Source organism: Brachionichthys hirsutus, chromosome 6 (assembly GCF_040956055.1).
Source record: "Brachionichthys hirsutus isolate HB-005 chromosome 6, CSIRO-AGI_Bhir_v1, whole genome shotgun sequence".
NCBI classification, from domain to species: Eukaryota; Metazoa; Chordata; class Actinopteri; order Lophiiformes; family Brachionichthyidae; genus Brachionichthys; species Brachionichthys hirsutus.
Window position 1 is genome coordinate 1,065,595 of NC_090902.1, and position 25,402 is coordinate 1,090,996.

Below are 25,402 nucleotides of genomic sequence, written 5' to 3' on the forward strand. Positions count from 1 at the left end.
GGGGCCGCGGAGGGGGCGAGGAGGGGCCGAGGAGGGGGCCGAGGAGGGGGCCGAGGGGGGGCCGAGGAGGGGGCCGAGGGGGGGCCGAGGAGGCGCCTCCTTACAGTGCATAGATCAAATCAAGGAAGCACTACAATTAAAAAAAGAAGAAAAAAAAACATGATTTTTTTTTTCTTCCTTTAAGGTTTGTAAACTTGATTACATTAAATGTTTTATATATACTCTTTGTCCGTAACACACACACACACACACACACAGAATAGATTTTAAAAATTGAACATCCATAATGATTCACTAAAACAAAGCAGGGTTGGTGGGTTGTCGGGTTCTCCCCCCCCCCCCCCCCCCCGGCGACACGGCGACACGACTTCACGGAGGACACGCACCTGGCTCGGTTCACCTGCGACTGGAAAACAAACGCGACGAGGAACACGCACACGCGGAAACACGCACACCACGACGACCAACGCGAAGCGGGGCTAGCAAGGCTTTGCTACAGGAGTGTCACATGGCTCCTCTCCCAAGGCGGAGCCACGACGTCACCGACACGGAGCGCTTCGTCGTTGTTCTTCGGCGCAGAGCGGCGCCATCGTCATCGTCGTTCGTATTTGGACCCCGCCCCCCGCCGTCCGCCGTCCGCCCACGCCTCGTCCTCGTCTTTAAGAAGCGTCCTCCGGGTCGAACGGACTCAAAAAAAAAACAAGGTCCTCATCGTTCTTCCGATAAAAATGTAAACATCGAGCGCGCTTGCCTTGCATGGAGGTACGCACAGACCCGCCTCATCGGAGGGGCGTGGCCACAGTTCAGTAAAGGCTGGTCAGTCCAGACCCGGGTGCCGTCAGCGGGGCATGGACTTCTGGGCCTCCTTCAGCAGCGCGTCAAAGTCCAGGGCGTCGTACTTGCTTTTGACGGGACCCGGACCGGCCTCATCTGCAAGACAGGAAAGGGTCACGGAATGGGCGTGGCCCGAAGCGTCCCGGCGTGGAGGAGGTCGCGTTTCCGGCAGTGTGCTCATTACCCAGATCGATGTAGCGCTTCCTCGTTAGCCTCCTCGGGCCCGCGGGGCCGCTCTCCCTCTCTCGCCAGTGTCTTTGGCCGCCCGGCTGGCAGATCTTTATCACGCCGCAGCGTTCCCTACGAACAGACGAGAAGAGCGACGAGGAGATGACGAAGGCCGACGGAAGCTAGCTCAGCACCTCGGTGTTGCTACGCGATGGGATGTCCTGCTCTTAGAGCAGGTGATTGGTCATAACCCCGCCCCCCCCCCCCCCCAGATCAGGACACTTACTCGTTGCAGATGATGACTTTGCACTCGTCTGCGTTGCCAAAGACCTGGAAGCGTTTTCTCAACATGTTCTGGGTCACGCTGCTTGGCAGGTTGTGGATGTAAAACACCTGGCAGTTGTCCTAGCAACAGGGAAACCACGGCAACAGTCAGGACAAAGGGAACGGTAGGGACAGGCACAGGAACTGAAAGGAGTGCAGCTCCCGACCCCTGCCTGACCCGGCGTTCACGAACACGCCGTACTTTAGCATCACCTGAAGACCCCTCAGACGTGTCCCCTGCGGTCCAGATGCATCATGGGATGCCTCGCCAGCGTTTAAACACGTCAAATCAACCACATGCAGAACGCCGTAGGGGCGGAGCGTTCCCTGTACCTCGTCAGACTTGGCTTTGTTCCTCTGCTTGTCGTCCGGACAGACCTCCGAGATCTCGCTGGACGAGGACGAGGAAGACATGGGGGGACGAAGAGAGGACAGGAAGTGAGACACGCAAGCAGGCAACTTCCTCCCACCGCGCTCTTCTTCATCATCATCTCCCCTCCCACAGAAATAAACCATCTCAACGCTAACAGGCCAGCGCTAAGCACCACCCCCTGGACCGTGGCCACGCCTCCATCCTTCGCCCCAATGCGTCCCGTGCGTTTTCCTCGACGCCCTTGTCATCGGCTCACCTGGAGTCGGTCTTGCTGGCGGGGGAGTCGGGACACAGATGCTGGCTGGGCGACGGCGATCGAGATGCCGACGAAGGCTCCGCCTCTTCCTCCGAGGATGGAGGCGTGGCGGCCGCCGACTGGCAGGCCAGTGGCGGCGCCGCTATCGCCCTGGACGCGGTTCGCTTTTCAAGTGGTTCTGCCCCTTCTGAGCCCGGCAGCGGTTCCCGGTTCTCCTCGTGCTTTTCACCCGGTGCCCGATCAGCTGCTGCTGCGGGCGTTCGGGCCCCAAAGCTGCCACGCCCTCCTTGCGCTTTCAAGATGGCCCCGAGCATGGCGGCGCTGCGCTTGCGGTTTTCCCCCAGGCTCAGCGCACAGTAGTCGTGGTCGCCAAAGTTGCGATGGCTGCCGCCGTCGCCGGCCTGGCCCATGCGCCGTAGTTGGGCGTACAACTCCGTCTGCTCCGGAAGCTTCCGCTGGGGGTGGGCGCGGCTCGGCGTGGCGCCGCCGCCTCCATCGCCGCTACCCTTCCCTCCCTCTGCCGGTTTAAAGAGCTCCTCCTCCACTGGTTTGTGAGGTGGGGTGGTGGGCGGAGTCAGACCTGATGGGCGAGATGTGGAACATTAGCAGGATCCCAGTTTACCCACTGCTAACCTACGCTAAGCTAACCGGCCGTCCTAATCGCTAACGCTTCACGGGAAACACGTTCAAAAACGGTTCCTTTGAGACACGTCGGCGCGTCCGTCTCAAGCAGGACTCCGCCCCCGACAGGGGCCGGACATCCCAGCGTACACCTGGAGCGCTTACCTGCTGTTCCGCTCAGATCCACGCCGAGCGGCGGCTCGAAGGGCCTCGTGCCGTACTGCGACGCTCTGGTGGCGAGAAGACGAGGTCACAGGTCAGATATCGCTGCGAGCGAAAGGCGCGTTTCAAACAAGCTGAATCTGAATCCCGTCTCTCTGTAAACGGGCCGGCGCTCCTCGGCGTCTTATCGCAGCCGCCACACGCACGCCGCCGTCCTCGCTGTCTCGCGCTTTCTATTCCTGGCTGTCCGTTTCGGCAGCAGCAGCAGCGGCGGCGGCGGGCGGATTGGCCTCAGGCGGGGCCTTACTTCCCCGCCACGGAGGAGAGGACGGAGGACAGCTCTGAAGACATTTAGAGGACGGCGGGACACCGGGGGAAGACATTCCGATCGATGACTGGTCCGAGGTGAGGACGTTCCAGGACTTGGAGCAGGAAGTCTGCCCGTCACGGAATACCGTCGAAGGGTCCAGACTCATCAGTGGAGACTCGTGAGATTACTCGCCGCCATGCTCCCTGACGGCGTGTCGGGCGGACGCCACGCCCCCTGACAGCGTGTCGGGTGGACGCCACGCCACCTGACAGCGTGTCGGGTGGATGCCACGCCCCCTGACAGCGTGTCGGGTGGATGCCACGCCCCCTGACAGCGTGTCGGGTGGACGCCACGCTACCTGACAGCGAGCGGAAGCCTTTAGCTTGTTATTAGCGACGCACAAATCCGAATTCAGGTAAATCCGCCTTTTTAGCTCGAGTTGCATGCTAGTAGGTTAGCGTAGCCGCTCCCCTGGTTGGAAGCTGCATTTAAACCATTTCAGATCCAGGCCCCTGGAAAAAGAGCCCCGCCCTCTCCTACTCATTTTCATTTAGTGACCTGGACTTAGTGAGAGCTTTAGCTTCGCACTAGATAAAGGTGAACTCCTACGAGTCGCCTTTCATCGATGGAAGCAGAAACGAATCACTCAACACTTGTGGGCGAACGACTCGTACGACTCACCCGGTGGACTTGTGGTCGAGCGGCAGACGGAGGCGGGATCGCGTCTCTGCAATCAGGACGAGAAAGTGGGTCAAGTTAACCGTACACAAGTTCCGTTGCTTGGCTGGGATTGGCTGAGCCGGTGGCGGGACTAAAATGGTTCTCCGCCCTCGACCGGCCGTTGGGTAGAACCTCTCTCTCACCGTTGTGGCAGCAGGGCGTGGACAGCTCCGTTGTCTCGGCGCCGCTCGCCGTCCGCTGCCCCGCTTTGGTCTTCGTCGTCGTCCCGCCTCCTGCTTGGATAGGCAGGAGCTTGACCCCTGCCCGTTCCTCCTCCCTCTCCCGCTCGCCGTCCCTCGCCCTTGCGGGACGCAGCCTCTTGGCGAAGCGACTGGGAAAGGAAGCCAGACGTCGCGAGCGCCGTACCGAGAAGGAGCCGCCGTCCTCCGTCGCCCCCTCCAGGCCTCGAGGCCGCTCATAGGAGGAGGAGAAGGAGTTTCTCCTGTTGGGGGAGGAATAGTCTTTAAGAGTGGCGGCGCTGGCCTGCGCCGGTGTAGCCGGGGCGGGAGGAGCAAAGGCTCCTCCTCCGTTCGGACTATGGGGGCGGGAGTAAGGGGGGCTGTGCAGTCCGTAAGGCTTGCTCACATCGAAGGAGCTGCTCTGCTGCAGGAGGTCCCGGAGAAGGGAGTCGGCCTTCAGCTCCCTCCGCCTCGCAAAGGGAAGCCTCCGCGGGGTGCCGCTGCCTACCCCGGTGGGGCCGGGAGCAGCCACCAGGACCACCCTGCTGTGGGGGCCCTCGGGTCTGGACCGGGTCCGGTGGAGCTCCCGGTCCTTGCGCTCCCAGCCCTGCTGCTTGCGTGAGGGCAGGCAGTAGGTGTGCATGTAGGTGATGAGCTCCACCACCGAGCGCAGCTCCTTCTCAGAGCCAAACTGAGGCGTGGCCGGCTCGGCCGAGAGCGCCACGCCCTCGCCGTCGCTGCCGGAAGACTCCTCCTCCTCTTCCTCTTGCCCGTCCGACTCGCTGTCCTCCTCCTCCTCCTCCTCTTCTTCGTCCTCCTCCGTGTCGGGCGCCGGGGCGTCCCCTGAATCCTGGGCGGCGGTAAGGTGGCGGTGGAGCTCCGTGCAGAGGCGGCCCGCCGGACGCACCGCTCTGGGCTTCCTCTCTGGAGGGAGGGGGGTCTGGAGGCGGAGACACAGGAACACGGAAACCGACGTGAGATTTGAAAAATCCTCGCAGTGTTTTTTAAACCAAACGCTTGTCAGGGTTTTACGGATTGTTCCGGCGTGTACCGGCGTGTACCGGCGTGTACTGGCGTGTACCGGCGTGTACCGGCGTGCTCCGGCGTGCACCGGCGCCGTGGTTCAGCCTCGGAGGGGACGCGATCGGGCCGGCGCCTCACCTTGACCAGCGGTCGGACCGGCCGTAGCTGCAGACTTCTGCTGCTGCAGCGTTGACCTCTGTCTTTGTGTGAGTCGACGGCGGCGGGTGCGTTGGGCGGAGTCAGCAGCAGCTTCTTCAGCTGGCGAGGAAGAGGAAGAGGAAGAGGAAGGGGAGGTTAGCGGTTAGCGAGTCCTACAAACACCCATCCAGATAAAAGGGAGAAAAACATTTCACATTCCGATTCCGTTAACGTGCGACAGACGGATGTTTGTCGACGGCTGCATCCGACCATTCCTCCTCCAATAATGACGGTTCTCCATCCGACTGGTCTATCAATCCCTCTGAATAGTCTCCTCCTCATCCCTCCTCTTCACCTCCTTCCGTCTCTTCAGTACCAGCGCCTCTTCTTTCATTTCATCCTCGACATCTCGGCGGCGTTTTCCTCTATAAATCTCTGCTATCTGCCCACCTTCACTCCATCCATCCATCCGTCCATCCATCCATCCATCCATCCCTTCATCCATCCATCCATCCATCCGTCCGTCCATCCATCCTCTCCTTCCTACGGCTCAAACAGGAAGTCGGTTTGAACCCAGAACATTCTCATTCCTCGCCGTCCTTTCATGGCTTGTTTTCATCCATCTCTTCATCCATTCATTCCGCATCCCGGCTTCCTGACGGGACGATCAGCTGATATAAATCATTTTAGGGAGAACATCCGTCACTCGGCTCTGCGACGTTTTGCTCCGGGACGAGGAAGATGTGGAGAATCCAGATGTGCTGGGAACGAGCGTCGGAGCGCTGCAAACCTGCGGCTCGCCGTAAATGCTAAATCCAGCTGATTGAAAAGTCGGTTTGCGTCAGTAGCAATTAGCTCGTAGCCGACAAGCTAGCCCAGCTAAGCTACGAGCACGTTGCGTTAGCCCATTAGCTTCTATTGTATTTGTGTTGGGGGAGGGGGGGGGGGGCACACTCCACTACGCCTTTATTATTTTAGATGGACGGCACCATCTGGGTCAGACAAGCGGCGCATCACTAATGAGTCCACCGCCGTGGGCCCCTTGTGGGCCGGCCAGCCCGGCCCGGTCCGCCGTGGGCCCTTTGTGGGCCGGCCAGCCCGGCCCGGTCCGCCGTGGGCCCTTTGTGGGCCCTTTGTGGGCCGGCCAGCCCAGCCCGGTCCGCCGTGGCGACACTCCTCTCAGAGACTCGTTGAGGGAAGTGAAGAGGAGGCCGAAGGTTTGCGTCTGTGCGAAGCCCCGAAAGCCGCCCAGCATCCGGGCCCCTCGGACGCTGGACGCCGTCCAGGCCTCGCCTGGCGGCATCAATGGACGCCTTGTTCTGCTGCGGGACACGCACTAAGGAGGGCGGAGGTGCAACCCCCCCCAAAGGAAGAAACACAAAACGAGAGACGGGAAGGAGCAAGCGTGGTGCGTTAACGCGCATCCTGAAACGCCGTCTGGGCCGTTGGTCAGGATGAACACATGAATATTCATGCAGGTATTGAACTAGACGAGTTAAACTGCAGCGTAAATCTGCGTGTTTCATAATAAATCATTTTCAGTCCAGTCAGTATGTTGAACACGCTGCAGTATCAGATCGCACCGCTAGAGGGCGGCGCGACACTCGGGCCTGGATACGAGTCACAGCAGTCATGTGACAAGAGACTCACTGATGGACACACACACACACACACACGCACACACACACACACACACACACACGCACACACACACACACACACACACACACACACACACACACACGCACACACACACACGCACACACGCACACACGCACACACACACGCACACACACGCACGGAATATTCAGCTTCTTATTAAGTCTAACATTCAGCGTGACATTTTTCTACACCTGCAGCAACAGGAAAACACAGGTTCCAGCTGCCACCGGGGGGCGCTGCAGGTAAGGGGCTCCCACAGGTGCAATGATTATGCTGCATGAAGTCATTCTATGTAGATGAAGCCATTATTCTGTGTATAATAATGCAGCGGTGATATTATTAACGGCGTGATGGCGAGGAGTTCCAGCAGCCCCCCCCCCCCCCGGAGGCGTGTCCGTCCCCTCGACACACCGCGACCCAACGCTTCTCGACGACCTTCGCCGTGCCCTCAGGTGGAGGCGCTAACCGGCAGGTGTTGCTGATTAACCAGCCCACGCTCTTATTTTGATAGGCGTCGGCTGATAACCTGGGAGCCTTCAAGGTGACACGAAGGCAGAGCGGCGGCGATGTTTGGCTGCACGACCGCGAAGACGATCCCGTGACCCCCCCCGTTCAAACAATAGCGTCTCTGTGAGCCGCGGCGAAATCAAAGCGCATTAAAAAAGACATTAAAAAGCCGCAGGCGTCGTAAAGTTCAAGCCAGATCAAGGACAAGAGCAATAAGGAAGCAGGAAGCAGGAAGCAGGAAGCAGGAAGCAGGAAGCATTCAACGACGCTCCGGAACCAAAGTAGGATCTTCAAAAAGACAGAACGGGGGGAGGACAGAAAAACAAGGGAGGGAGAGAGACATCTGAAGGTGGATCGATTCATCCCGACCACAAACAGGATGATCCGGGGAAGATTCCAGGTTGGAATTCTGTCCTTCGTTTATCAGGTTTTAAATGAAACGATCGTTTCCTCCGCCCCCCAAGAAGAAATCCTCAAAAAGACGTGACTCTTATGAGAATCTAATCATTTAATTCCAACTAATAAGGGACCTTGACCCCCCTCCCCGGACACACACACGCACACACACACACACACACGCACACGGGGCATCGATTCTGTTTTCCTGGACTTAAAGGCAGACTTTGAACATTTCCGTCCAACGCAGGAAGATCAACGTTAGCAAACATGACACAGATTTAAAATAAGGGGGGGGGGGGGGGGCGTTCCGGTGGCGTTTGAAGCGTGCATGAAAGGCCTCACTTTAACAGCGACGGGGGGGTTTCTACGCGAGGCTGACGGAGATCAAAGCCTGAGGTCAGGGGGGAGGCGGCTAGAATGACGCGTCCAATCAGAGCGCTCTCCTCAGCGTTATGCTAATTACACCTGAACGGGTTAAAAACGGCCGGGACGTCTTACGAGGGAGGGGTCCTCCGTCTCGGCCCCCGGGGGCTGGCTCCGGTCCTCTGCGCCAGGCGGAAGCCTTTCTTCTTCGTCCTCCTCTTCCTGGTCAGGCTCCTCCCCCAGGGCGGGGAACACGGAGAGTCCGCCCACCTCCGCGTCCACCATGCCATCCAAACTGTCGGTCAGAGCGGCGAGCAGCGCCGCGTTCTCCTCTTCTATCTGGGGGGGGGGGGGGGCAAACAAGGTTTTCACAGAGAATCGATGACTCAGGCTCCGCCTTCGCTTCCACACAAACAGGAAGGGCGTTCCCTGAATCCGGGGCCTGGGGCGCCGATCCGACCTCCTTCGGTGCCGCCTCACCTCAAACAGCTCGTCCGACGTGCTGCAGCGGACGGACGCCGGCGACGCCCCCGCCGGCTGATCGTTGCACCACTGGAGCTCGCCGAGGCAGTTGACGCTGTCGAAGTCGCTGGCGTCCAGCTGGGAGAGGTCGATGTCCGGGAAGTCGGCGCCCAAGCGGTCCGAACACACCTCCTCCTCGCCGTACTGGAGACGGGAGCGAGAGAGAGAGAGAGAGGGAGAGAGAGAGAGAGGACACGTTCGTCAAACTTCCATGGCGGCTCGTCTTTGTGAAACATGAACCCGGAAAACCGGAGGCGCTTGGGAGCGACCCCGAACGCAACGAGCTACCAGACACGGGACACGATCCCGTTCCCGCCGTCGGACCGGTCGAAGTACCGGCGACTCGTCAGAGGTAACGAGACGTCCAACGTCAGAGGACACCGGAACCAACGGCGGAACCCGGATTAGTCCGGAAGCACCCGGGAGCGCCGACGAGCCTCCAACGCGCAGCGAAGAGAGGTGAAGGGGCGTCGCCTTATTACAGCCAATGACTGGACTCAGAAGCACACAAGAAACACGACCAGAACCCGACCGGGACCCGACCGGTACCCAACCGGGACCCGACCAGGACCCGACCAGAACCCGACCGGTACCCAACCAGAACCAGACCGGGACCCGACCAGGACCCGACCGGGACCCAACCAGAACCCGACCGGTACCCAACCAGAACCAGACCGGGACCTGACCGGTACCCAACCAGAACCCGACCGGAACCCAACCAGGACCCGACCGGAACCCGACCGGGACCCGACCGGAACCCGACCGGAACCCGACCAGGACCCAACCGGGACCCGACCGGAACCCGACCGGAACCCACCCGGAACCTGACCGGAACCTGACCGGGACCCGACCGGTACCCAACCAAAACCCAACCAGAACCCGACCGGAACCTGACCGGAACCCGACAGGAACCCAACCGGAACCTGACCGGAACCCATCCGGAACCTGACCGGGACCCGACCAGAAGCCTACCGGAACCCGACCAGGACCCTGATCAGCCGGATCCTTTAGGAACCTTTCTGGGAACTTCCACAACTTTTCCAAGGATCTTTAAAAGCTCGGAAAGTCTTTTCAGCTCCTCCCATCAGCGGCGCCAGAATCCCTCGACGGACTTACAGTCCAATAAGGAAACGCCGCCCCCTGGACAGGGACCTCGTGAACCTTTACAAAGTCCCACCAAATCCTCAAGGACTATGAAAATACTCTCGACCCCCTTGAAGGAACAGGAAAGCCGTCGTTACTCCGACATTCCGAATCGCCCTAGAAAACAGCTGGACCTCTTAAAGAACCTCAAAGCGATGTCGGAGCACCCTGACACCAAGGATCCCCCAAAGAGTCTCAGCGCCCCAAAGGGACCCCAACGGGACTCCAACGGGACCCCCCAAAGAGTCTCAGCGCCCCAACGGGACCCCCAAAGCGTTACGGGGAACGCCGTGGAAGCGGTGAACGGGAACGCTTCAGGGATTTACGGAAAGTTCACTCCGATAATAAACGACTGTCAGAGAAACACAATAAAATACGTTCCCTGACCTTTGACCTTCAGACGCCGAGGGCGTGCTCCTGCTGGTAATAATAGCGGCGTTAGCGGGATGAGCGGCTGAATTATGAACCGCGTCTTCCTCTCGTGGCTAATCTGCCTCGGTAACACGAGTGAAAACCTAGCGGGCCTGCCGGGACAATGGCGCATTAAACCGGGGCTATTATTAGCATCCCGGCACGAGGGAGCGCTATCTGGGCTAAAACTAGCCGCTGGACATGTGGACGTGCTGCACGCCATCACGCCATCACGCCATCACGCGGTCCCGTCTTTACCTCTGACAGACGTAGCGTGTAAACGCAGCTACCGCTAGTCCGGTCATGTGACGCCGTATTGATCCGGGCAGACAAATCAAACGGCGCTGCTGCTTCCCGGCTGTAAGCCCAAAACCTGGTCATGTGACCCGGGCCCTCGCTGGCATCCTGGACTGTCCAGACTTCCTCTGGAGACGGCGCCCGTTGGCGCCACCGTACCAAGGTGCAGCGCTCCGCCTCGCCGGCAGAGCACAGGAGCGCTGCGGACACCCGAGGCGACGTGAAATGGGATTCGAAGTGTTCCACGGGTTTGACGCCATTTTGTAAACTTCCCGGCACTTCCCGCATCAAGCTTCCTGACGTACGAGCCCCGCTACGATCGCCCTCTGACGATCCTGCAGGAGAGACGCTCCCGTTTCACTGCTGGGATGAAACTGATCCGAGGAAAGAGGCTGCGGTATTCCTTCATGTTCAGAAGGTAAAGGGAGGGGCCGGGGGGGGCAGACTGGGACCGGTTCGACCCGGGTCACCTTTCACGCTCGAGGCCTGCACCTATCGATTCTGTCAGTCAGTCGCCTGACAGAATCGATTACTTGAGCGATATTTTTCCCTGCAGCATTCCAAGCATCCGACAAACACCCGTCAAGACGGGAATATTTCTGCACTCAAATCGGGATCAATCGGGTTGGATCAGCCTGAAGACGGAACGTCCCGTCTCGGTTCCGCTCCGGTCTCAGCCGGTGGTTTCCAGCGAGGAGGAGACGACCAGTCAGACGGTCAGGAGGTCGGCGAGGACGCGTGCTGAAACTAAATCCGGACACGAGGAGGAAGCGGGACGCCGCTGACAGCCGAACGAACACGCCGTTCCCAGCAGGAGCGCGTCCAGTCTGAATTCACTTCGGCAGGGGGGGGGTCCCCCCCCCCACCAGCATTTCCAACAGCTGCCGATCCATCGTGACCAAAAAGACAGCTCTGCAGTAAAACACCGGAGGGCGGAGGAGAGGCCGCCGGAGCGCCGACCTCCGGAGCGCCGACCTCCGGCGCGTCTCACATTCACGTTTGGGTTCTCTGTGGTCGTTCCTAACGGCAACAATATCTCCTTCCTGTCCTGAGCAGCTTCCCCATTTCCACGGCGCGTTTCTGCAAACGGCCACAACTTCCCTCAAAGTGGAGTCGGAGTTCCGTCTGGATTCTGTGCAGACGGGTCACATCACTTCAAACTAGAACTCAGAACTCAGACCGTCCCCCTCCCCCCCTAACTGGGTCCACACGGTGATCTGGATCAGCACCAGAAGGTTCTAGATTGGTCTTGGTATCTTTATACACCAACCATGAAAAATCAAAGTGAATCAGAGTTGATGTTAAAATGTAATATTTATTCCTGACCTCGTTCTGGATCAGAACCAGAAGACACATTTCATGATGGTTCATACCGGACCCCTTTATGACTGGGATGTTTGGGGAGTGGATTGAATGAAAAAGCCTCCATTATAAGTAAATGGGAAAATCCAGATATTTCTTTGTACCCAGACGGGAATCCGGATCGCCCAAAAACCTCATGAGTTCATTATATTAGTTTATTAAAATGAATTAGAAGAAGAAACTGAATGTGATGGAATCTTACGAGTTGGAGTCTGAATGCGGAGCAAAGTCCTGTTTGTTCCTGCTTTCCTATAAAAATGTCCTCAAATCGGGAAAGATTTAATCCGATTAGCGACAAAATTAGGAGCCTTTCCAACTCAATTTCCTCTAAATACTCCCGCGTTGCCAGGAATGTAGCGAGGTGACCGCCGACCTTTGACCTCATTACCACGCTGGAGTTCAGGAAATGATGAGTGCACAGAAAAGAACAATTAATGGAAACAGACAGAAGAAAAGAAACACGCTCTTTCGTTCCTTGTTTCTGTATCACAGTCACGCATGGTTCACTTCCTCTTTCACGCACGCTCTCACACACACACACACACACACAGTCTCCAAATGATTTCTGGCCTTTAATCAATACAGCAAGTGTCACTGAGCGCCGCTGATTCCACTCAAAAGCGCTCGAGATCAATGAAAGCTCATTCTCTCACTCGTGTTTCTGTTGGATGATCCGCCGCCGGTTGAATGCTAACGTTAGCCGGGAGCTAATGGGTTACCCAAGGGTGGTTGAATGCTAACGTTAGCCGGGAGCTAATGGGTTACCCAAGGGTGGTTAAAACTAACGAGTCGTTTCAACCACCAGAGTAGCAGAGCAGCTCAATCTGGAGGCGGGGCCTCTTCCCACTACTGCAGGTAAGAGGCTAATGACGGAGGGATTGAAATACACTTTACTATCCTCTGAGCAGCGGGCGGGGCAGGAAGCCACACCCACTAAGCACTCTGCTAAATATCGTCAGATTAGCAGTCGAGGCTAAATCGGACTGTTCCACTGGCAGACGGATAACGCCCCAGCCAATGAGGAGCGAGCGGAGGGCAACAGGAGAAGGGTGAGAGGGTGAGAGATGCTGACAGGACAGGGTGGGGGGGGTGGGGGGTGAAGTTCACATTAAATATGAAATATTCCATAAATCCCAAGATTCCCAGATCCTCCTGTTCAACAAATCGTAACCGGCTCACCGGGTTTCATTGGAATGCATCCATCCACAGTGAGTGAGGATGATGGAGGGATGAAGAGAGAATGGTGGGATAAAAGAAGCGGGGGGGGGGGGGCGTCTCGGTTGAAGCCTATGGGACCGCTGAGGTTTCTCCATAGTCATCGCTAAAGAAGGCTTTCAGTCAAATGCTAACGCGATTCATTCTCAGTGTGGAGCCCAACAAACCAGGACTGTCCGATCGACCCCCCCCCCCCCCCCACTGCTTCAGAACCTCACCAGAACACGGGAACCCAACTACGGGTGTGAAAAGACGCTTAAGAGCCCAAACGAAGGCCCAGATTGTTCACATTTCACATTTGGGCGGTTCCCAGCCGCTTCCAGATGATCCAGTTCTACCTGCCGCTCAAGGTGCTGGACGCACCTGAACCTTTCTCCCAACTGGATATTACTTCAACCAATCAGGAGCCAAAGAACCCGAAGTAGGGATTCCCGAGGCCGATGCCTCTCCTGCTACAGGATCGAATCCACCCCTGTTCTCGCTAGCTTCGTTAGCAATTAGCAGCTAACACTGCTAACACTGCTAACGGGCGTATTGGATCAGAGAGCCGTCCAATCACAAAAACCTATCAACAGCTGCGTCATTTACCGACAGCATTCCCCCCATTGAACGGCCGCTCAACAACCAACGTCTGGTAAAGCCCTCCTCCGACTCCTCCCCCTCGCCTCCTTGCCTCCTCTCCTGCTCCCCTTCTTACCCCTCCACCCCTCCACCCCTCCTCTCAGATACAATCTACCTTTTCAGGCAGGCAACGTTTGTAAAGCTCTTAATAAGATCGGAGAAAATCAGCGTGAAACTTATCACAGGGGTCGGGTCAAAGGTCGGCCCAGGGGTTAATTATAGTGTGTGTGTGTTGATGTTAATACACTTGTATGTTTTCATCACGTGCGTGATTTTCTAGTAGCACATACCATCATTATACACCCTCGCACATTTTTAACGCTCGAATCGGTTCAGCGGCGACAGGTCGGCCAATCAGATTACTTCACCTTCATTTAAACTCCTCCCATGGACTCCTGTGTTTAGTGAGTTTTTCTGTTGACTTTATGAAGAGATTAGCCGTCACACTTTTCAAAGACACTCCGGAACCGGCCCGCTGACGTCCTGTCGGCCGTCAAAAAGGCGCCGTGGCGGCGACGCGAGCGCTTCCTGTCGTCAGAGTAACGGAGCTGGGGGGGGGGGGGGGGGGGGTCGGTGTGGAGAAACACGATGCTCGGCTTTGTAATGAGATATTACTGAGTCACCGGTGGCGCCGGGCCTTAATCAATTACCAACAGTCAGATTAGATAAGGCCTCTATGCCCCGCCCACTCAGGAGTCTTAATCCAGGACGTGGTAACGCATGGACGTCTGTCCCCGCTCCATCATCAGAGTCCTCTGGAGGACCACGTCCTTCACAAATGAGGGTTCATGGGTTTCGTAATCGAGGACACTATAATCGATTGATACCCGGGCCCAATTAGTGGATAAAGGGATCAATACCACAACTTGAAGAGGAGTGAGGAGGGATTGAAGTGATGCGGGCGGACCATGTCCCAGACGGACCCTGTCCCAGCTCATCCGTGTCCGTCTTCTAATCCACCGGACAACCGATCGATCCATCGATCAGCTAATTCTTGACAAGGTCAGCCTAAAGGTGGGACGGACGGCGCGGCGAATCTCTTTACAGAGAGGTAAAGAGACTCGAGCGCTCAGAAAGGCATCGTGGTCACAGCCCGAATCAATCGCCAGTTATAGCCGATCAATACAAACCGATGATCACATGATCCCGATCGCTAATATATTCTGTCTCGGGGTCACGGGGGAAAAAAGAAGGAGCCCAGCTTGCAGCTTGCAGCTGTCACACACACACACACACACACACACACACACACTTGAAAGGGTTTGCAGGTCAGTCTGGCATCCTTTACACAGAGACAATGACAGCAGGTGTCTAATGTTACAGACACCTGTCCCCCCCCCCCCACACAAACACACACACGCACACGCACACGCACACGCACACGCACAAACACACAAAGTGAAGGACGTGTGTTTAAATTCAGAATTTATCTCGACCTGGTAACACCTGAAGATGTGATGCAGGTACTGTATCCAGGCAGACAAAACGCTTATATCACCGTCACACGCACACACACACACACGCACACACGCACACACACACACGCACACACACACACACACAGCTGATTTATGGCCTCTCTGTATTGCAGCCCTTCTATTACTGCGAGCTGTGACAGACTTCATTACTGAAGACGCAGACGAAAGGAGGATCGAGTCAGATAAAAAGGAGCAACGGAGAAAAGGAAGAAGACAAAAGAAAGGGTGCGTCCGAAGAGATAGAGAGAGAAGGAAAGAATAAAGGAGCAGCGAGACGAGAAAGGGGGTTTAAAAAGGACAGATATTAAAGAAAAAAAGAGAGAAACTGGGCAGGGAGAGGAGGATTAAACGAGAGAATAAAAAGGTGGAGGCTGGATGACAGAGGAGAGGGAGCGAGGGAGGAGGGAGGGATGGAGGGAGGAGGAGAGACCTGGACACCTGATCCAGAGGCTCGTATAGCAGATGCGTCTCATCTCATTCTCATGCATCATGCGGCATCCTCATCCTCCCCCGTCCCTTCATCCCTCGCTCTTCCCCGTCCCTCCTCTTCTTCTGTACGCTTTCACCCCATCCACTCGCTCTCCGTCTCCTCCCTGCATCCTGTCTTCCCTCCCCAAGGCCGCAGAGCAGAGAGGTGAGGCCCGGCGACACACCCATGCCTCCCCGCTACCCTCCTCCTCCTCCTCTTCATCCCCCCATCCTCCGCTCCCTGCATCCACTCCTTGAGCCAGTCACGACTCCTTAATGGCGCAAGGAGCCGGAACGACGAGGAGAGGCGAACGAAGTAGAAGCAAAATGTCCCACTTTCCCGTCCCACGCAACCCTCCCGGTGACGGATCCGCTTTTTACGGCAAGTTTTTACGGCCTGCGAGTCGTTTTTTAGTAAGCCGATTCTAGAACCTCATTAATGTGGTACTAGAACCTCATTAATGTGGTACTAGATCCTCAATGTGCTACTAGAACCTCATTAATGTGGTACTAGAACCTCATCAATGTGGTACTAGATCCTCAATGTGGTACTAGAACCTCATCAATGTGGTACTAGAACCTCATCAATGTGGTACTAGATCCTCAATGTGGTACTAGAACCTCATTAATGTGCTACTAGAACCTCAATGTGCTACGAGAACCTCGTTACTGTGGGGCCGTTCAGTTTGGGTACCTCAGACAGCTTCACGGTTCGATTCGTGGCGGTTTTCCGTGATTCCTATAGGTCGGTGGCGACCCGGAGCGGGAAGGTGAGGGTGCGGCTAACGAGAACGGCGGGACGCGTGCCAGGATGTCTGCTCTAAATATAGTCGCTCAGCCATCGGACGGATTCGTTTCAGACATCAATAAAGCGAAGACGGGCTGATGGAGGGAAAGCAGGAGAGGCCGCTCGATCTCATCCCGAGCTTTCCGTCCATTAAGGTCCCCCGCCTGTTCTTTGCCGGCTGCTCCTCCAGAGCTGAGATCTCCTCCACGGAGGCGCGCTCCTCTTAATGAGTCTCTCTCAGGAGCCTTCCCCTCCACGCGTCCCTCTCTTCCTCCGAGGCTAAATATGGAAGTTATTTTTGCAGCCGGAGTCGTCGTCCTCTCTCCTCCCCTCATTCCTCCTGTGGGAAAAGCTCCCAGGCAGGGAGGCGCAGGGAGGCGCAGGCTCGGCTTCACCCGACGCGTCCGTCCTTCATCCACCTGACTTTGCTCCTTTTTACAACCTCAAACGCAGCTGAAGGGGTGAGGCGGTTAGAGGCGCCTCTGGGTCAAAGGTCAACATTCTATCTATGAAAATGGTGTGTGTGTGTGAGAAAGGTTTGGGGTGTCGCTGCAGCCTGATGCGCCTCCTCCCGAGGCAGCGGGGAATGCTGGGTGGGTTTGTTTTGAAACTGTAGCGCGGCCCGGAGGGGCGGAGATCGGATCACGAAAGGGGTGTTGGGGTCAGACGGAGATAGAACAGCTGTTCCACACACACGGGCGGTTTCAGCTTCATTTTCCATCGTCTTCCTGTTAGCTGCTAACTGCTACTAGCTGCTACTAACCGCCCCGCCCAGCAGGCTGAGCTACATGCTAGCGGGTTTGGGCGTTCACCCGTCCTGCTGAAGGCCCAAACCCAAACATGCAAACGTAAACACACACGTGCGTGGACGCATACCGAACATGCGCCGAACGCTTGACATTCCCGACAGTCGCGCCAGCTATCGCTCACGGTCAGTGACAACATCCGATCGGGCGCATTCGAATACATCGCCCAACAAAGTGCAGCTTTGAACATGGAAACGTTTAATACACTCATTTCCTGCCCGAGCAGGAAGAGCGGTTCATGTTCAGGGATGTAAACAAACAAGCCTGATCGTGAGGCGTAGCAGCAGCAGTAATATTACCCCGTACCTCACCCAGTCACCCCCTGACCCTCGAGCCCCCCCCGTACAGCGACCAGAGAATCGTCGGTGGAATCTGATTCGACCGCTGGCTGAGATTCGCTCCCACCATAACAGCCAGCTAAACTAAGATCAAACGTAGCGACCTCGCGTCCCCGTGTTTCCAACCCGACACCAGCTCGGCAGCTTCCCTCCAATCCAAGAAGCAGGAACGGAAATAAATATCCCTGGCGGGCTTCCTGAGAAGCTCCGGCTGCAATGCTGGAACTCCGTGTGCTTCGTTTCCAGGCCAACAAAGCGGCATCACGCACACGTGTGGTTTTTAGGCATGGCGAAGAACATGGCGATGTTAGCATGATCTAGCAGCTAACTGTGCTAGCAGCTACCAGACGAATTACCCAAGTAGCACATAATTGGGCATGAGAACATGACATCACCATCATGTCCCGCCCCCTCAGAGTTTGCTACATTCATACAGCGATGCATTTGGCGCAGTTAGCTCCTCTGCGGCTAGCTAACAGGTGCAGCTAATTGAATCCCCCATGATTCACGCTGATTCTCTCCGATCTTATTAAAAGCTTTACTGATAGTTCCTGTCGGAATCAGAGGAGACTTTTCTAGTCGCTAAATATCAAGGAAATGTTGAAAAGTGAGGGGGAAAAATTGTTTTAAGACTTAATTAAATAAACTGCGAAGTGAAATAAGAAGTAAATAAGTAAAAGCAGAGGTTTTACAGCCATTAAAGCGACTCGATACCTCCCGACTGTGGCGCCAGCACCTGATATTGAGCTGGAAAGAAATAAAGCAAAGCAATAATTTGACTTTGTCTTAAAGGCATCGTCCGTCTTCTTCTTTCTCGTTGGAACAATTATCTCAGAGTCTCTCTGGTACTGAATTATTTATAATAAATAGGCAATAAAAAGCTAATAAGTCCCCGCGCCCTGGATCTCGGCCTCGGTGCCGGGCCGACGCTGCGGTGCTGAGCCCGTCTTAAACCGGCGGTTGCCTATCTGCATCGCTCATTTCAGCCGGTGGTTCGGTCCGACAGCTTATTCCTTTCCTGCCCGTGCACAATAAGTCGGCTTTGAAACTCCCAGCAGCAGCAGGGTGTGGAAAAGCCTAATCCGTTTTGCAGTAGATACACAGCAGTAGAAGGAAGGGTTCTAGTTTTTATTGGGACGCCGTCTGGACCTGTTAAAACAACCGACGGCGCGATAAAACACCACCGGCAGTCGGCGGCGGCGACACACCTCGCCGCCGACTCGCCTACGCCTCCGTCTCTGTGATTTATTCCCCGGGACTGTGGCTGAGCAGGGAGACGTTGTGTTCCGTCTGAGGGAAGGAAGTGTTTCTCATCGTTCCTGTTCATCGGGGACTCGTTTGGAATCAGAAATCACCGACCGAAAGCAAACACGAAATGAGCCGCGGGGCGAGAACGCCGGCGAGAACGTCTCCACAAGCCCAGGGATCCCAAAAGGATTCGACTCTTGAACCCGTGTAACTCTGGATCCTTCCCCTGCAGCCGTCGCGCTAACAGGATTAGCATAAATCTACAGGCAAACAGGCCACGCCCGCCTCAGACACAGTTCAGTTCCGACATGAAGCCTCTCTAGGGCCTAGCGTGAAGACTTAGCATGCTAACTGGACAGCTTTAGCGTTAGCTTAGTGCCTTTCAATGCAGACAAACATCCATCGACTGATGGAAACAGAGCCTTGCGATCAATGCAACCTGTAATTTGAATCAAGGGTGCAAATCTGTGGCTTGAATTTTAGATTCCCTCCTCGGCATCATCTCGGCTTTTCACTCATCACGGTTTTGTTTTTCGTCTTCCATGTGCCTGAAAAGAACTCTGGATCCAAGAGACTCGCTGGAGCGCTACCGGTTCAATGCTGCGGAAGCCCTCAGCGTACACGCACTGATATCCTTCTCCCCAGATTTTGATTGTTTTTGACGCAGCGCTCCAAAAAACTCCGTTTTCAATCAGAAATACTTTGATTTTCTATCAGCAAAAAAAGCAATTATAGCGCTTTGTGTTTCACCCACTCCTATTTCAGCTGTGTCCGTGTGCGTTTGTGTGTGTTGTGGTGGATAGTGTGAGTCAGCGATGTTCCCTGCTGTCTCCCTCACTCACACACACACACGCACACACACACACACACACACACACACACACTGGCCATGCATACGAATCGAGCTACATCTGCAGACGCACAGTTAATACATAAACATGACAGCATTCACACACACACACACACACTTTACTGTGTGCGTGTGTGTGTGTGTGTGTGTGAACTGACTCATCTCATCAGTATTTTGCTAATGTGGAGACAGACGGCTGCGCCATCTGCTCACAAGGCAACAGCGCACCAGCAACTTTTTCAAGCAATGTCCCCCCCGGCAACATCGCTCTCAGCGAGCAGCGTGATTGGCTGAGGGAACCAAGCCATGCAGCGTGATTTGTTCTGGATTCTTCTGGATGCGTCTGAGACTCGACTTGACCTGCAGCGACGCCGGGATTAGCCTGGCTGCTAAATAAGCTAAATGCGGCATGCTAACTAGCCTGGTTTCCAGCTAAAGGCCACTTGCTCAGGCTATGCTGGGCTAATCTGGGGCTAATTTAGTCTGTGGACCTGCTAAAGGACATAGAGACACAGAGCCAGTGCAGAGGAAGATGTATTTCATTACACAGAGCCATTAATTACAAACAATTTATTTCCAGTCATTCGACTCCAGAATGATAATTTCACACTAAATCTGAAATAGTAAAAGAGCAGAAGAAGAATGAAGAATGCAGTATTTGATAAGAACTTTTATCTCAAATCCCTTTAGCGCAGTGCGCTCTGCCCGCTTGACGTCCCACAATGCATCAGCTGGTCAATACAGAGGGATCAGAGCGGGATCTTGTTTGGGTGAGATTTAAATTAAAAGACGCCACAGGAGCACGGTGGGGGGGGGGGGCTGTCTCTGGTGACACGCCACGGTCCCAGATTACGCCTCCCGGCCGCGTCGAGGTCGTTCATGGGTGACCGGTGGAATTAAACTGCGTCAGTGCTGATGAGGTAAAACCCCGCCGGTCCAGGTTTGCTGACCGGATGCGGCAGGCGAAAGAGGAACTTCAAAGGGGTGAGGAGGAGATGCATGAAATTAAAAACGCCATAACATGGTCTACGTTTTAGACCTCGTTGGATTTTATTCTTTATGCTGCCTTTTGTTGACGTCACCATCTGCTCATCGCCATGATGAAAGAAGGTCAGGTGACGTTTTTGATGTTAAACTAATGCCGCAGCATTCTCCTAACGCTAAAGTCGTTGGCGTAACTGCACCGGGGCGTAGCTGCACCGGGGCGTAGCTGCACCGGGGCGTAGCTGCACGGGGGGCGTAGCTGCAGCGGGGCGTAGCTACACAGGGGCGTAGCTACACCGGGGCGTAGCTGCACCGGGGCGTAGCTACACGGGGGCGTAGCTGCACCGGGGCGTATAGCTGCGTCGGGGCGTAGCTGCACCAGGAAGTAGCTGCAGCGGGGCGTAGCTACACGGGGGCGTAGCTGCACCAGGAAGTAGCTGCAGCGGGGCGTAGCTACACGGGGGCGTAGCTGCACCGGGGCGTATAGCTGCATTGGGGCGTAGCTGCACCAGGAAGTAGCTGCACCGGGGTGTATAGCTGCAGCGGGGCGTAGCTGCACCAGGAAGTAGCTGCACGGGGGCGTAGCTGCGTATAGCTGCGTCGGGGCCCCACTACCCACAAACATAAATGAAAAGATGAAGGTAAAATCTTCCCACCCGAATGTCAGCGCTCCGAACAAACCATCCAACGCTCCCCCCCCACACACTCAGCTAACAGTATTACTCTGACAAATGACCTGTAATTCCCACGGCTGGCCCGAGGCCAACACACACACACACACACACACACACACACACACTCTTTGGCGTTTCACACAGCTAAAGTGGAAATGTCTACTGTTTGATTGGCTCCATTATCAGGATATAGGACAATCAGGAAAACGGTTAGCGGAAAAAACACATTTCACTAAGACGAGCTGGCACAACGGCCAGCAGGGTCTGCAGGTGATCACATGCCAGCCTGTTAGCACTATCTGGCTAGCATTAGCCGTGTGTGGCAGGGGAGTCGGTGGAAAGTTCAGGCGAACACTTTGCATCCAGTGGAACTTTAAACCCGGAGTGTTTAAACGTGCCAGAGGGAGCTGGACACGCCCCGACGGCGGCGCCCAAAACCGGACTTCGGACCGCGGCCTCTCGGGCCGTTTCAATAGAGCTCTGGGAGGACAGAGAGGGAAGTGAAGAAACATGAAAAGAAAAGGGATGCCGACAGGAAACGGGAAGGAATAAAAGTTCACCGATGAAACGGGAGGAGGGAAAGAAGAATGGACAGAATTAGAGGAGGAGGAGAGTTAAGCAGGGCGAGAACCCGGCTGACCCAAACACACCTGTGACCCGGCATGGCCCCCCCTAACCCTAACCCAGGGTCGCTGAGCTGCAAAGCAGGTAAAGGGTTAACATGAACACACGCACGCACACACACACGCACGCACGCACACACGCATCCATTGTGACACAGCGACTGTTGCCGAGCTTCCTACAACACGCCGGCTGCTTTCTGCGGCCAGCGGAACACAATCGGCCCACGGGAACAGGCATTAACACCCCCCCCCTCATTAAAAGGCGCTGAGGAGGATGAAGAACCGGACAGGCAGTGTCATCCTCACACAACTCACAGCGAGGCACGAGAACCGAGAACACCCCCCCGGAAGATTCTGGGGCCAGAACTCCGGCCCGCTGGAATGCGAGGCGAGGACGTGCGAGTCCGTCAACGCCTCGCAGGCCCGGATCAGGACCCGAGTCCAGCTCGCTTCCCGTTTCCTCCTCTCCTCTCTGCTGCTTCCAGTCTTTCCGACATTGCTAGAACTCCGTTTCCCCTTTTAGTCGGCGCTCTCGCTGCTTCCCGTCCTCTCCCTCTCCATCCTTCCCTTCCCATCATCCCTTCATCCTCACCTCCTCCACGCTCTCCCGAGTCATCCCATCTCCTGATACGAGCGTTACCGAGGTGGCTAATATCACATCTGGCGTGTTTCATCTTCACGCCGTAGAGCAGGAGGGAATGGATCTCGTTAGTCGGGTCGACACGCAGATTAATGAGATTCTGCTCCTGCAGGAGCTCGGAGATAATCCGGGAGGAGATCTTTTCATTTGTCGCCAAACGAGCATATTTGATTCCACGCTTTAGGAACGACAACAAACAACCATCGGGGTTCATGTGCCGCATTTAACGTCACGTCTTTTGTTATTTGGGAAAATTCCCCGTTTTACTTCCGCAGCCACGGCAAAATGGATTGTGTGATTCGGGAAAATGAAGGAGGAGCTAAAATAAAAGTAAGGAGTAAACATCGAGCGTCAGGAGAAGCCGCGTCCCTTCCTTGAAAGGTTTAAAATCAACCGTCACCCGATGCAGCTGCTGCAATCTTATTGGCGGCGGCGCTGCAGAGACTCCGCCCCCTCTCGTGTGGCATTTCTGCCAATCACAGATAAAATCATACGCGGCTTTGACCTCTGAACTCTTTGCGCCTTCCTACAGGCAGGCAAGGTGCATAGACGCAGATATTTACGGCTGCGGGACAGAAATTCCTGCAGCTAAACCTCCGCCATGTGCCGCCTGAAGCAGCTGATCAGCGAGCGCCTTGCTAAAGGGCACGTCAGTCACGCTGCACGACGCATTCCCTCGGGAACAGGCGACCGCGAAAAGGTCCGCGGGTAATTTTAGAAGAACACGCCGTTCCGGGTCGGTTTTCACGAAGGTCGTCCCCCCCCCCCCCCCACTGGGATGGAGAAGGGAGAGTCGAAGCCGCGGATCAAACAGAGATGCGACCGCATCACGAGCCAACGCTGAAATATCAGCAGGAGGCGACCTGGAGAACCGGCCAATCAGAAGGCTGCAGAGGAGGAGGTGAAGGATCTGTTCATGAATCAGTCAACCCCCACCCACCTGATTCCCCACATAGCACAACCTGTCACCACCTGCAACGCACACGCACACACACACGCACGCACACACGCTAGCTAGCCAGTACAATCAGCGACTCTGTCCTTGAGCAGAATGAGGGATGCCGGAGTGCCACATCATTGAGGCCACGCACGCACGCACGCGCGCGCACGCACACGCACGCACACGCACGCACGCACACACACACACACACACAATTTCACCTGGAAGTCCAACGGACATGTTTAGAGGATAAATGTAGCTTTTTTGAGCGCGTTTCTCGTTCAGTCGTCTCCTGGAGATGAAGAATGGAGGCGATTCACCCCCCCTCGTTTCTTTATTTCCTGTCCGTTTCCCTCGTGTTTAAGTTTTGGAAGGATGCTCGCTCTTCGTGCTACCTGGTTTAACGTCCTTGTGCTCTCCCGACCAATCAGCTGTGAACTCGGCCTCCAGTCCTCCAATGACATCCACCCGCAGGTGCAGACGCCAGCAGACCGGCCTTCTTAGTCAAATGTGAGGCGATAACGGTGGCTTAGTGGCTTAACACACATAATTAGTACCAGTGCAACCAGTTCCACGGCCCTGTTGGTCCCGGGTCCACGGCCCTGTTGGGCCCGGGTCCACACACGGCGTACAAACAAACACCAACACGCATCTATGTCATCAGACCTTCGGTTAAAATCATTGTTGTCCTCTGGGGGAGTTCAACCCTCCCCAGGTGTAAGACACACACGCACACACACACTGATTGTTCCTCTTACTCTGGAGTTGTAGCTGCCTGGTGTGTGTGTGTGTGTGTGTGTGTGTGCATGTGTGTGCGTGTGGCCTCCTCGTACTGCAACACACGTGACGGAGAGACTCAGCAGAAGCACAACCATATTAGGTAACAAATAAAGACACACACACAGAGGAGGCGGGGCAGGGGGCGGGGCAGACCTTGTGTGTTTACAGTGACCTTCCAGCATCACCTCAGTCGGTTGGATGCGCTGCAGAGTGTGCGACAAACACAACTGTTGTGTTTCTCTCGCACCACACGCTCTCCAGGAGACACACACTCCAACAAAATAAATTATCATGCACACACACACACGCTGTCGCTGAATTTGCTAATCTGTGGGTGTGTGGGGCGTGGTAAAGTGTGTGTACGTGTTTGTGTGTAGGATGTCCATCCCTCCGTTGTTGACGCTTCCTTCCCTACGAGGCGAAACAGACACATTTGCTTCCTGTCAATCATAAAGCGAGCAGGAAGACGACGCGGCCGCACGCTGCAGGACGCAAGGCCTCAGGCGGCGTTGCGTTACTGCAATATCAGCGCGAAGGCGTCTCAAGCTCTGTTCCCATGACAACAAAGAACTTTTCAAACGATCCCTGCTAGAAAACTGTTGAACGTTCTGTAGTTTGCATGCCAGGCCAGCAGGTGGCGGTGTAAATGTTTAAAACACCTCAAACTGGGAGCCTTCAGGTCTAACGGGACTAATGAGCCGGACTAGGCAGCTAGTCCAAAGTTTAGTCTTCCCGGTCGGTCAGACAGTAGAGCGGCAACACAACGGAAGCACACAAAGTCGACACGGAGCACACCGTGATTCAACGGCGCTAGCATAAATGACGTGCGTGTAAAGCGCGAGCCGACACACTAGTTAACCTGATTTGCTCTGAGGGAACGGAACCCGCTTTGCTTCGCCCCGCCATACGCTGAAACGTCCATAAAGGGTCATAAACCCTTCAGGTACAATCGCAGGGAAAACCGAGCCCATAAACGGGCAGCCTTCAGCCGGGCGGAGTCAGCTGGGCCGCCGCTCACGCTAACCGCTTTTTGATTCTGCCTTCCTTCCGGTCTGCTGCTGCGTGCACGCATGTTCGCCCTTTGTGACATCACAGGGGGCGAGATTCAGTAGGGGATCACAGACCTCCGCAAACTACGCAGGATTCACTCGATGGTTTATTTCGCTGTTTTTGGGT

General features: G+C 55.7%; 1 protein-coding gene across 1 annotated transcript in view; it reads right to left on the reverse strand.

Annotated features, from left to right (window-relative positions):
• Positions 1-392: 392 nt before the first annotated feature.
• The window catches only part of ppargc1b (peroxisome proliferator-activated receptor gamma, coactivator 1 beta), a 32,795-nt gene continuing 7,785 nt past the window's right edge, over positions 393-25,402 (reverse strand). The window contains exons 2-12 of the mRNA XM_068740348.1: positions 8,520-8,705; positions 8,175-8,378; positions 5,109-5,228; positions 3,912-4,887; positions 3,730-3,775; positions 2,742-2,806; positions 1,956-2,535; positions 1,660-1,717; positions 1,289-1,407; positions 1,019-1,134; positions 393-930 (exon numbers count right to left, since the gene is read on the reverse strand). Coding sequence (XP_068596449.1) covers positions 839-930; positions 1,019-1,134; positions 1,289-1,407; positions 1,660-1,717; positions 1,956-2,535; positions 2,742-2,806; positions 3,730-3,775; positions 3,912-4,887; positions 5,109-5,228; positions 8,175-8,378; positions 8,520-8,705 — 2,562 coding nt within the window. The 3' untranslated portion in view covers positions 393-838. The remainder of the gene's footprint in view (positions 931-1,018; positions 1,135-1,288; positions 1,408-1,659; positions 1,718-1,955; positions 2,536-2,741; positions 2,807-3,729; positions 3,776-3,911; positions 4,888-5,108; positions 5,229-8,174; positions 8,379-8,519; positions 8,706-25,402) is intronic.